Source organism: Dermacentor silvarum, chromosome 8, assembly GCF_013339745.2.
Source record: "Dermacentor silvarum isolate Dsil-2018 chromosome 8, BIME_Dsil_1.4, whole genome shotgun sequence".
NCBI lineage: Eukaryota > Metazoa > Arthropoda > Arachnida > Ixodida > Ixodidae > Dermacentor > Dermacentor silvarum.
The window spans coordinates 173923600-173937105 of NC_051161.1; the positions used below are offsets into that span (position 1 = coordinate 173923600).

At 50.1% G+C, this 13506-nt stretch overlaps 1 protein-coding gene across 2 annotated transcripts in view; it reads right to left on the reverse strand.

Moving 5' to 3' along the window:
- LOC119462588 (solute carrier family 41 member 1) overlaps positions 1-13506 on the reverse strand; it is a 520047-nt gene that overhangs the window by 169617 nt on the left and 336924 nt on the right. For both annotated transcript variants that reach the window (XM_049672745.1, XM_037723922.2), the window contains one exon: positions 11682-11755. In XM_049672745.1, coding sequence (XP_049528702.1) covers positions 11682-11755 — 74 coding nt within the window. The remainder of the gene's footprint in view (positions 1-11681; positions 11756-13506) is intronic.

A 13506-nucleotide genomic window follows, 5' to 3' on the forward strand; every position in this document is an offset into this window, starting at 1 on the left:
GACGCTGGCGAGGGAGCTGACTGGAGGTGGTGACGTACCGCGGTGCTTCTGCAGCTCGTCGCGAACCACGGAGCGAATCAGCACGCAGAGCAAGGCGACGTCGCACCCGAAGCCTACCGGCGTATCCGGAGTGCAGGCGCCATTGACTTGCCGGTTGTACATGGTCGACCGTTGCTGAAGCGTCTTCTCCATCGCGGTGGCTTCGATGAGGAACTCCGCAGCAGTCTTGGGCGTATTCCGGACAAGACCGGCAAAGAGCTGCTCCCTTACGCCTCTCATCAGATGACGCACCTTCTTCTCTTCGGACATGCTCGTGTCGGCACGCTGAAAGAGACGCGTCATGTCCTCCACGTACACCGTGACGCTCTCATTGGGCTTCTGAACGCGTGATTGAAGGGCTCGCTCCGCTTTTTCCCGGCGATCGGGGCTGGAGTAAGTCTCCAGTAGCCTGCGCTGGAACTCGTGTCAGGATGACAGGACACTTTCGCGGTTCATGAACCATGTGCGAGCACTATCCTGGAGGGTGAAGTAGACGTGCCTGAGTTTGGCGTTGTTGTCCCACTCGCGCAGCCACACGCTCGAACTCCACCAGCCAGTCTTCCACGTCTTCAAATGTGTCGCCATGAAAAGCCGTCGGCACTTGGGGGTTCAGCACCGTTAGATAAGTCGGTGTCACCCTTTCCGTAGAATTCGCAGTGGTCGCAGTCATCACTTGTTCCTGGGGGTTTCCAAGTTCTGGGGCAAGGCCTCGGATTCGCCGGCTTGTGCGGTGAACTGGAGTCAGCTCCAATTGTGGGGCGAAGCTCTTGCTGCCCAGTGGGGTCTCCTGCATAAGTTGAGCATAGTCAGCAAGCTCCACCAAATTATCGCGTATACCCTGTTGTAGAATACACGTTGAATAAGGATCCAGGCAAGCGTAAGCGTCGATGCGCGATGCCGAGACGAACCTCGTTCTCTTCTTCTCCAGTCCCCTCGCTGTGCCACACCATGTGGCAATATGTCCCAGCTATCACGCAGCATGATTTTAAAAAAGAGGAACGGCGTTACGCGAAGCAAGCCTAGTGCGTATTGTTTCCAGTACAGTGGAGGAGCCACCAGTAATTTTTTGTTACTGAGATTTAATTAGGCAATTGTAATTAATTTTCCAACTCGAGAAGTACTCTCCTAATTATCAAAGTGTCAATGAGTAAGTTGTAGAGCAACATGAAAGACTACCGATAGAGCTTTCTGTTGCTGAATACGTGCTACATAAAAGTGTTTTTCCGAGCGCGAAAGAAGCAGCAGATGCACGAAAAGTGCCTCGAGCGGCCAGTCGCGCGGCTATTCTGCGTGTATTCGCGGGCTTCTTTCACACTCGGAAAAACAAATTATTCGGCGTGTGTTAAACTGATCAGCGTATTTTGCGGTGTATAAGTCGTGGTTTTTTTCTGAATTTTTCATCGGTGCGTCTTATAGAACGGTGTGACTTATGTACGTTATTTTTCTCGGAGAAACTGCCGTCAAAATCGAATTGGATGCTGTGGCCACGCGAAGCGCGCTGGGTTTCTGTATCAATGCTATTGCAATTAAATCCTAGAATATGCTAGTACAGTTTGGAGTCCGCATCAAAATATTCTTACGAATAAACTGGAGCGTATTCTGCGACTCTTTTTACATTTTATATGCTCGAAATATAGGCGCACAGACTCGGTTACGGACACGTTAAGAGTATGTGATTTGGAATCATTAGAATTAAGAAGGCAGACGTGTCGACTAAAACTTTCTTTCAGATAATGCATGTGAAAGTAAAAATAAAGAAAGGAATATAGATAACGCCCCAGTTTAATAATGGATTCCTACGAACAACTAACTCCCTCCTGGTGCAACCAATAAGAAACCGTACTGATTTGTGTCGTTTTTCTTTTTTTTTTCCTGACACCAACTTACCAGAAGCCGCTGTGCAGAAAAATGATATACTCATATGCGATTTTCAAACTTCTTTTGATAGTCATTTCGATTAATATGCTGTCATTTGTAAGTTGACCATTGTATAACGTGTGCTTCTGTTGAGAACCTTAATTATTCATGTACCCTCCCTGTAACGACCCTCAGCAGAGGGTCAACAGTATGACTAAATAAAAAATAAACAAATAAATAAAATAAGGATGGAAACCATACGCTTGCGCGTGACCCGGGTTCACAAATTGAAATGTCACCGTATTTTTTTTTCAAATCGCCTACCGAACGAACTGGTGCGTCTTATACTCCGGTGCTACTTACATACGTCTTTCTTTTTTTTGGAAAAACAGCCGTCTGGAGGGGAGTGCGACTTATACACAGGTGCGAGTTATAGACGGGAAAATACGGCAGATAGCAGACCATTTCCAGAGACAAAGGTTTTTGGACCCTAGCCCCACGCATCGCAGGCTTACAAAGCGACGCCGGCACGGTTCATGAAACCGGCTGGCCACAGTGAGCGATTATAGGCGTGAAGTGATGGGCAACTGCCCGTGTTCACATTGATGGTATCTTCCTTCCTCCCTATTCTTTCTTTCTTTTCATCCGTTAATCCTGCATAGGGTGACAAGCCCGTCTGGTCGCCCTCCCTATCGTTCCTTCTTCCGGCATCACCCGTTGAATGTAGGCGTTGTTGCGATCAGCACTGAATCAATGAAGCCATAGGCGGAAAGTTGGAGCTTGACCAGCTTTCCGAACCCCACAAATGTATGCTTATATGGATGGGTAACAGGTGATATATATATATATATATATATATATATATATATATATAACCTTTACTAACAGTTACACTGGAAACTTCGCGTGACCTCGGAAGATTGTTCACTGAAGTGAAGGCTTAATTTATATGAGTATTTGCAAGACCTCAGAGTAGGAGACAATTCAGTTTTACAGCCAGAGTCCCCTTGCACCGCCAAGAGACTGACGTTTCTTGGTTGAGCCATGCGACAAGAGGATTCAGTTGAACATAAATTAGGGAGACATATGTTGTTTTGTGCGTATTAAGTCGCACAAGTACACTTCTATGAAAAAAAGCTTTGTAACGCCTTGTATAGTTTTAATGCAACAGATACAACCAAGCAACCGTTTGCTGACGAAAGGCCAGTTATTGAGAAGATCAGACATAACATATAAAAATTAAACGATATATAACAATTTCTGAACACAACTTATGACTAAAATTATTAGCACAAGTATATTGTGATTCCATAACGCAATAGTTTCATTACTGGCCAAAGCATGCCTTATGCCACTAGTTTCGTTTATTTTCCTGAGGCAGAACAAAGGATTATAGAGTAAAAATTATCAGGTGCCCAAATAAAAAACATAATAAATAAATAAATAATTAAATAAGACAGTGATATCTCAAAAGCGCGACAGGACTCGATAGCAAATATAGGAACAACGTGGATTGTGTTATTGAGAGGCAAATGCAGCATACAACGAATAAAAATTAATAAGGAAAATGCACAGATAGACTAGGGAGCCCAAATGCCTTCACTCTGCTTGCGCTGTTATGGACCCCATTTTCGTTCCTTTGTATAACTTTTTGCGTTGTTTTCTAAGCCAGGTGGTTTGCTTTGACTTGTAAGTTGGTGCCTTTCTCTCTCCTATTGAAGACATCAGTTCGTTGTCTGATGCGATGATTTCACCATTGTTGAAGAAGTTTTCGTTCGGGCACTTACTCTGAAAATGAAGTCGTCGGCAATCTTAATGAAATTGATTTTGCGGGAGAGTACTTTGTGGCCACGAAAAAATTGCCAGATGGTTCAAACGGGCTTGTCCAGTCGTCGACCGCAAGTACATTTTCAGTCGCCGAAGGCAAGAAAAGGACCTCTCATATGTGGTCGATGAGACCGGTATGGCCAACGAATTTTTTTTAGGAAGGCCAAGCAAAAGCTCCAAACATGGCGGGTCTGGATAAGGAACTCCTAATCTGGCAGTGGAACTGCGCTGGGTTCCTGCCGAAAAAGGCAGTCCTGCAGCAGTTAGTTTGTTCACGTGAGCGTAAGCCGCACGTCATTTATTACAGGAAACTGTTAGGGAAACAGTTTCGCTGCAGGGTTACAGATCCCACCCCGTCTTTGGAGCAGGCAGGAGGGGAATTTGCTTCCTCGTGTCCAAGCGATGTTCTTTTGTCGTACACTCCATGCGCATGGATCACAGCAAGGTCGAGCATTCACTAATCGAAATCATTCCCAACGCGTGGCTAAAATCCAGCATCTTTATTCTTAACATATACAGTTCCCCCAGGGACCAAAGACACCGTTTTGCGTCCCTCGTGGCGAAGGCCGCGGGGCTGGCGGCGGGCTCCCCGCTGGTTGTCGCGGGCGACTTCAACGCCCCGCACCGCGAGTGGGGCTACCTGTCGTCGACCGCGAAGGGGAGCGACTTCTGGCAAACGGCAGCCGATCACGCATTTGTACTCTTGACGGACCCGGCCTTCCCCACCAGAACGGGCACTTCGATCACCAGGGACTCCACACCTGACCTCACCTTCGTCGAGGGGGTGGGACCGGCCTCATGGAATAACCTGCACGAGAACTTGGGTAGCGATCACTTCATCCTGGCTACCTCCTTCCAGGTGTCGAGCAGCCCCCCCCCCCCGCGAATTTAAGGTCATGGATTGGGACCTCTTTCGTAAAATCAGGGAGGGCAAGATGGTGGATCCCACAGACTTTACAGAATGGTTGTTGAAATTGAAAAGGGACGTCGAGTCCGCCACCAAGACGATCCGCACGGACCTCAAGGTGGACAGGATGGACAGCCGTCTCGCTCACCTCCTCGAGGCCAAGGCTGCTCTCCTGGTCAGGTGGAAGGGGCAACGGCTCAATCGTAGACTCCGTAAGAGGATAGCAGTACTAAATCGCACCATTGAGGAACATTGTCGCACGCTCGCTATTCAACAGTGGGACGAAATTTGTAATTCGGTCGATGGGCAAATGCGCACGGGAGGCAAATGGAACCTCCTGAAGCAGCTCCTAGACGAATCGGCCCCAAAGTCCAACCAGAGACTAGCTATGGACAGGATTCTGCGCGAAGCCACACGGGCAGGCTCCACCGTGCTGGACATTATCCAATCGTTGGCCGACAGATACCTACCCACAGGTCCCTCGGGCGACGCGGACTATCCCCGCTACCGGGGTCTCCAGCGGGAGGACCTGGACGCTCATTTCTCTAAAAACGAGGTTAGGGAAGTGCTTTTTACGCTGAACGGCCGATCAGCCCCGGGGCCGGACGGAATTTCGAACAGGCTTCTTCACAATTTAGACGAAAATGCCATCTCCACGTTAACGGACGAGATCAATCGCGTGTGGGATTCGGGTCACGTCCCGGACGATTGGAAGCTCACGTCGGTAGTTCTGATTCCAAAACCAGGTCGAACTCCCGGAAAAAACAACCTGCGATCAATCTCGCTCACTTCGTGCGTGGGAAAGGCCGCGGAACACGTCATTCACAGCCTGATATCTAGGTACATTGAGGAACGCGAACTCTTCCCATACAACATGGTGGGCTTTCGTCCGTCCCTGTCATCTCGGGACGTCATGAAACTCATTAAACACCAGATCATCGATAGGGACACCAGTGACGTCAGGGGTATCCTAGCACTGGATCTTGAAAAGGCCTTCGATAAAATTTCCCATAGGCACATCCTTGATTCCGTTACGGAGATGGACCTTGGATCCAAGTTTAACGGGTTCGTCAGTTCGTTCCTTCGGGGCAGGCGCGCCACTCTCAAGGTGGGCGAGGTAAAAGTCTGATCCCTTCGAGCTGGGGGCAAGGGGCACCCCTCAGGGGTCGGTCATCTCGCCACTTCTCTTCAATGTAGCCATGCGCGGTCTCTCAGCCTGTCTGTCCGAAGTGGACGGCGTTAATCACGCTCTTTACGCCGACGACATCACGGTGTGGTGCGATGGCGGCAGTCAAGGCAGAGTCGAGGAATCCCTACAGGCGGCCCTGAGCTGCACGGAGGATTTCTTGGCGGGCACGAGGCTCCGGCTCTCCCCGTCCAAGTCCGAACTCCTTTTGTATCGACCGACCAGGAGGGGGCGCATCCCCAAGGGTCAGGTGCCACTGGAAAAGGTTGACATCTCCATTCGCACGGCCATCGGGCAGGTCAGGTCATTCCCAAGGTGGAGGTCATCCTCGTACTCGGTATGCTCATCGAGGCAAATGGTTGTAATGGACAGACGATCGCTCGTATCGCCACCAAAACGGATAACATGCTCAGGCTCATCACTAGGGTCTCCAACAGTCGCGGAGGGCTGGGGGAGGACAACCTCCTCAGGTTGTACCACGCCTTCCTAATGAGCCACATCATGTACGTGGCCTCCGTGCATCGCTGGCACAAATACGAGAGGGCAAAGCTCGAAGCGCTGATGCGCAAGAGCATCAAAAAGGTGCTCGGCATCCCCATGGCCGCCAGCACGGAGAAGCTCATGCAGCTGGGAGTCCACAACACTCTCGACGAGCTTGTTGAGATACAGCAGACGGCCCAGGTCGTCAGGCTCTCTTCCTCGCCTGCGGGGAGGCGGATCTTGGAGACGCTGGGCTGCAATCCCACTGCCGTCAGGGAGAGGCGGTGCGCGCTCGAGGCGGATACGCGGGAGGCCATCACGGTCTCGCTGTTCCCGCGCAACGTGCACCCGCAACACAATGTAGGCAGACGCAGGGCCCGGGCGGCCGCACTTCTCAGATCCGTCGGTGGCGATCCGTGATCGGTAGCGTTCGTCGACGCCGCCCAATACGGTTCATCCGACCGATTCGTGGCGGCCGTGGTAGATCACAGAGGCAACCTCCTTAACGCCGCGTCGGTGCCGGGCTCGTCTCCGGCAATGGCGGAGCAGGTCGCGGTGGCCCTCGCCCTCCGGGACGGGAGCAGGCCGAAGATCTACACGGATTCCCGGGCGGCGGTCAGGGCCTTCGCCACGGGTTCGGTCTCGAGGGAAGCGGCCTCCCTGCTTTGCGGCAGGAGCGTCTCCCCCCACGTCATCACTTGGTTCCCGGCCCACATGGGACCGCAGGTCTCCACCGTCGTTCCCAACGCCAACGAGCTGGCCCACGCCCGCGCGCGCGAACTCACCCACCGCGCCGGGGAAACGCCGCTCGAGGGCGCGGACGCGGGGTTCCACAAGGACTCGCTCCACACGTTTAACGAAATTTCAAAGCACTATCAGCTCGGCAGGAGGGTCTATCCCCCGCCCCACGCCAAGCTTTCAAGGCCTCAGTCTTTCACCCTTCGCATGCTGCAGACCTGGTCCTATCCCAGTCTAGCCAGGGTCAGCAGGTACGCGGACTCGTTCGAGCCCGATTGTCCGGATTGCGGCGATCCCTTCTGCACTTTAGAACACATGCTCTGGCGGTGTCCCTCGTTACAGGACCACGATAATCTCACCACGGAAGAAGAGTGGGTGGAGGCGTTCAAGAGCTCCGACCTCACCGCTCAGATACGGGCTGTCCAGAGGGCCCACGACGCGGCGGTCAGGCACGGCCTGCCCGTCCCAACGTGGGAGCGGCCCGCGGTGGCTCCTCCCCCGTAAAGGGGTTCTCGGAGTCGCTCCTCAGGACCTAAAATAAAGTTCACTGCCTGCCTGCCTGCCTGCCTGCCTGCCTGCCTGTCTTGGCCATTTCCAGCAAATGGTTTCGCGGGTGTTTGCCCTTGCCCCCCGTAAACATGCGCATGACGTCCCCAAATGTGCGCAATGAAGCCGACCTTTGCTGGCTTAAAATGTCAATCAGCATATCTCTGTGCAAAATCAGGCGTTCTGGTTCAAGGTCATCAGCGTAGAACTGTTATATATGCTTCGTCTTCCTTCCCTATGGCAAGCTGCTCAATGTGGGACTTATGCTGCCACATATCAGGTGGATAACTGTTGTTTAACGAAGACAGCACTGTGTCAAGTACTTCCTGGAAACTCTGGCGGTACATGTCACTCGCTGATGGAAACGCGTGAGCTGATGAACCTTCTTGATAGCGGCGTGGAGTCTTCTTTCTCCTAACGGCTAGAACACACGGGTCCTCAACTTCTACTTTTCCTGCATGTGCCATACATATGTGGGTCACGCGCTTCATTTTGGAGTTTTATCTGCGCCGAGTTCAAGCTTGGGTCATCCGAGATGGCTGGTCCCTTCACGTGCGCTGTCTCCGTGCGCGATAAAGTGTTATGTTTCCGCAGGTGATTATACGGTGGAAAATACGCTTCCTTTTCAGAGTCAGACGGGTTCTGGCGAAGTACGGATAAGCAAGGTGCCCACTATTGGTTTTGTCGTTGGTGCTCATGCTGTGTTTGTAGCCGGTGCACATTGCAACGTCCGCAGGCGCGGTGGAAGCGAGCTCGACGCCTGTTTTCTATTTCTCGTTTTATTGCGACAGCAATTGTATCGACACTCCGGGCAAATTTTCGCTGTCTTCGTCGCCGTGATATTCCGTATAAAGTCCAAAAGTCATATGACTAAGCGGCCCATACACTGCGGGTGCGAGAAAAAGCCCGTAACGCTGAGCCGTAATATTCGCGCTCAATATTCAGGTTGGCTGGAGGTCACGTGAACAAATACGTGCGTGGGCAGGAGTCTTCTCATCTAGCCCTGCCGCAGCTGCAAATTACTGTGTGCGGTTGACGCTTATGCGACCCGCGTGCCGTATCCAATCGTTGGTAATCATTGGGGGGTGCAATGATCTAGGGTGAGCAGGGATGGCTGCTAGCTGTCATGCGCGCTACCTTCTTAGGCGGTTTTTCCACGCCCCAAGTGTTGCAGATCGCATACCCTAAGTTAAGAGACAGGGGTAATTGGGGATCGCTGACAGAAGCCGTCCTGTAGTGGACATAAAAATATGCAGATGACGATGATGAATCTAATTTTCGGAGTCGTGGTGTGTCGCACGCCTGTACGAATCATTCGCCCCCGCTGCCGGCGTTCATCATAATGTCAGCGTTGTGATAGCGACTGCTCGTGGTCTTCCAGCGAGATACTTACAGGCTTACATGGTGGGTGCATTGCACGATGTTTGTTATTTTAATCAGTGAGTAAATGTTACTACAATTTATATAGGTGATATAACAAACGCACAGACTCGTCTGAAGACCGCACTTTTTTGCCGCAATTTTGACGAGCCTTACAAGCAACCGACCGGGCCATTTTATCTCATTTTTCCAACCACGAGTATGAAATACGCCGTAAACCTCCGCGATCGCCTCCTCTCGCCCTCTATAGTAGTGTAAAACTTTAGAAGACAGTGGCATATGCCCCTCAAAGGCGGATGCACACGAGCATCCATCAATGGGGGTGCACTCTAGACTGACGTCATGAGCCGCACGGCCGGTGACCCCGCCGACGGAGGACACGGCAGCCCGCGCTTCGAGCTGGGCCGAGTCGCGTCAGCGGGACTATTTCTTCAGTCATGGTAGCAATAGGCTGCTGCGCTTCAGTGATCAGGGCTGGGCGCCTCTCCTGTCTTCTTAAGTTATAATCGACTTTTTTTATATACTTGCGACGCGCGAAAGTACGCTGCGCGGGAAAATTCGCAGTGAAGCGCGATCGGAATCGCGCTGAACGCGATTGCTTCTCGGTTGGATTTTAAAAAAATAGTTGCTTTCAAGTTAGGGGTGCGGCTCTTACACAGATGTATACGGGAAGAATCTTTTTCGTGTAATTGGCTTATGCTTCGCTATCATTAATACTGCTTCGCCTTTCCGGCAAAACTGCAGCCTCGTCTTTTTTTTTCTGAGTCCTAGTACAAGCTCTGCTGCGCATGACTGCTATTGATTGTGATTGAGTGAATCCGGCTTGGCCTCACTTCTGTTACTAAGTTAATTATATGTATTTATGACCTCTGCATGCACGTTGCGATGTTTCCATCCCCAATAAATGTTGTAAATTGTTATAAGTTTTTTTAATGAGTCGCTAGCATGACCTACTGCAAAGAGAAGCGATGCTGAGAACATAATATTGACGTGCATTTCACACACCATTGATAAAAGACTCGGCCGAAGGGGTCACTGAAGTCTGCAGGTCTTTTTCAGTGTCAAAAAAGTTCTTAACGCAAATTGTAGCGAGTTGAACATACAGCAACATATTGATTCTCTAGACATAGGCTAGAGAATCAGCCTATGTCTAGAGAATCAATATTGGCGGGAGAACTCAGCCTATGTCTAGAGAACCAGATTGGCGGGAAAACGGTAATAGACATAGATAAACCGTCAGTCCCCAAAATGTGCGTGTCGCACTAAAGTAACCCTAATCGCACCAAAGTAACCTGAAAGGGAATGGTACTTGAGCCGATGACCTAGATAGCATTGCCAAGTGTTCTTTGCTTACCTTAGGTACTTTGCATCTATCTACAAATCGATTGATGACATAGTAAAAGTAGCGAAAGAATTCTATACTCACCTGTACAGTACCCAGAGCAGCCAAGCTACTTTCAATCGAAGTGATGAACAGGACATAGAGGCTCCTTCTATAACTAGGAGGGCCTATAGCTATAACTTCTAACTGAAGCTAGAAGGGCCTTGCCAGATATGATCAGGGTAAAAGCTGCTGGAGCAGATGGAATAACAGTCGATCTAATCAAAGCCTGCAAGGGAACAAAATTTCAGGATGGCCAGTCAGCCACTAGAGTCTGTAAAGTAGTACGTTTATCTAAGTCAATTACTCACAAGGGACCCTGATCACAGGAAAGAAATTTACAGAAGAATAAAATTGGGTTGGAGTGCACATAACAGGCATTAGCAAATCCTTACTGGGATCTTACGACTGTCGTTGAAAAGAAAATTGTACAATCATTGCATGCTACCGGTGCTAACATATGGTCAGAAACTTGCAGGTTAACAAAGAAGCTCGAGAACAAGGACCGCACTATGAGCGATGGAACGAAAAATGTTAGGCAGGGGTAATTGGAGATTTCAGGGAGAGGCCTTGGTCCTGCAGTGGACATAAATATAGGGTGATGATGATCTATCCATCCATCCATCCTCTTACGTCGATCGAGTGACCCAAGTTGTCCACTACCTTGGGCCACTAGCTATAGGGATGTGCTCGTGGTCCTGGTGCCGTCGTTGTCGTAGTTTTAACAAGATAAATAGAGAATATGCGTGGCATGGAACATGCATGCATGAAATGACATGAATACCACCTGACAACGCTTTGTGGAATTAGGTGGTATTCCCACAGCGCTTAGGATATACACGATTTTAGTCCCCGACATTCAGTTCGTCAATTAAATGTAATCAGCTAACTTCTTAATTTTTGTAATTGCCAAACCATCAGTTATGTAGTTTTACAGAATAGTAGGAACATCAAAATCAGACGTTTCCAGTACGGTATACATCTCGTGTTTAATTTTTCCGCCGAATAGAGAAATCCCGATAAATAAAAAAAATTAAAATTAAATTATGGGGTTTTACGTGCCAGAACCACGATCTGATTATGAGGCACGCCGTAGTGGGGGACTCCGGAAACTTGGACCACCTGGGGTTCTTTAACGTGCACCTAAATCTAAGTACACGGGTGTTTTCGCATTTCGCCCCCATCGAAATGCGGCCGCCGTGGCCGGGATTCGAGCCCGCGACCTCAGCAGCCCAACACCATAGCCACTGAGCAACCACGGCGGGTGAGCAATCGGCCATGTGACTATGCGCACAGGATCGCACCTCAGTTCAAGAAACAGAATACGACGCTTTCCTCACCGTTCATGAGGGGCTGGAAAGCCGCCATGGCGTGGTACCTCTTGACGGCGACATCCAGAATGTTCCCGGCCACACTGCATCACAAATGCCAGAAAACATCGCACTGCAGTCGAAGATGCAAACATTCTTAATGAATGCAGCCGCAACAAATACTGTGCTTTGTCAATTTTATGCAACCTCGTAATATAAGCGTTGCCTCATAGCACCATATATAGAAAACCGACAAAGCATATCTACGCGAATGCGAGTAAGTTCCTTGTACTTGAGTGCAGACCGCAAGTGTTCGTCGTGGCGAAGTCGCAGAAATTGCTGCATAGTAAGCAGCCGCAGCTGAACTGAAAGCCATTTCTGATGGCTTCATTGCCTATAGCGCCATGAAAATATCGAGCTGAGCGCGCCCCACGCCAAATGAGTGCACATTAAGTAAGCAGTGATTTGTTTTATACCATGGGGTTCTTTTTCATTTCCCCCGTCAAAGGTAGATTGTCCAATTTCTCATTTTTACACGTTTAAGCTTTCTTGCGGCGAGTGCGTAATTCTTTCATCTGGTCCACTGCATTATTTTGGTCATGACGGGCGTTTACAAAAGCTCTAATTAAAACGAAAGTGCAGTTTACGGTCTAGTCGCTCACAAGTACGCACTTTCCAGGCTTCATGCGTTGTTATGTCAGTGGGTTCCTCGCCGCCAAACTAGTTGATGCTGGCCCTGTTTTAGGGGGAAGCGAAACATGGTTGTAGGAACCTAAAATGACTGAAAGCTGAGCAAGTTAGTAGGTAGTCATTGTACGGAAAGGCCAGCGTGCTTTTTCTCCGCATACCATATTGTAGGAGCTTGCTGACATGAACAGGCATGTTGAGCGTTGAGCGTACAAGCGTTGAAGTTGCCGAGAATGCCCTTCCTATTGTTTTTAATGGCTTCTACAAAAGATGATTTGGGATCGTTGTCTCAAAGAGCCCTGTCTTTTCCTGGTGTGTTTTAAGGCGAAAGCCCTAAGTGGCTCGCTGCAATGGCTCATACCAGAAAAAAGCGGCGTCTGGTCCAGTGATGCAAAAAAACGAGTGAAACAAAAAATATCAGCAGCAATGGCTCATACCCGAAAAACGCGGCGGCTAGTTCAGTGAGGCTAAAAAAAAGTCGCAGTTTCGCCCGAAAGGCGAAGCATCAATTAGTAGAGAGCTATACGTATTAAGGATAGTAGTTTTATCGGCTGTATAAACTTGAACCCATTCGCTTACTAACCTAATTAACCGGCCTGGTGTCAGCGCGTACAAGCAAACATGAATAGATCACACTCGATGACCGCAGGCAACCGCAGGCAGCCGCTGTCAAAACGCTGGCGTGCGCAAGCGCGCCGACAGCAGCGAGCGAATGTTCGTGCGATCTATCGCTTCAACGGAAACTGGTGGCGAAAGCACAGCGCATACAAAGGTAGGAGCCGTGTGCAGATCGCTTTCAAGATACGTTGCGCGCGACCGCTCGCAGCCACTCAATGTACAAGTGCGCAGTTGATGGCAGAGTAGAAGCCGCACCCCTCCCTCTCGCGCTGCCTTCCCACTTTCCTCCTTTCGTGCGCCAGATTGAATCGCCAGATCCCGTTGCGCCGCGTCGGTAAATGCGCACTTGATTCCGGTAAATCCCCTGAAACTTCGTAAAGTAGCGACACTCTCCTCGTCCGCCTTTGCTCCTCCTCGATTCTCCTCTCTTTCGCACTCCCTCCTCGACCGTGGCGCTGGCTACACCACTTGGGCGTAGCAGACGACCTTTCGCAGAGTGAATGCACGCATAGCAGTGCGGTGCACTTTAAGCGTTCGCGTTGGCGTTCTA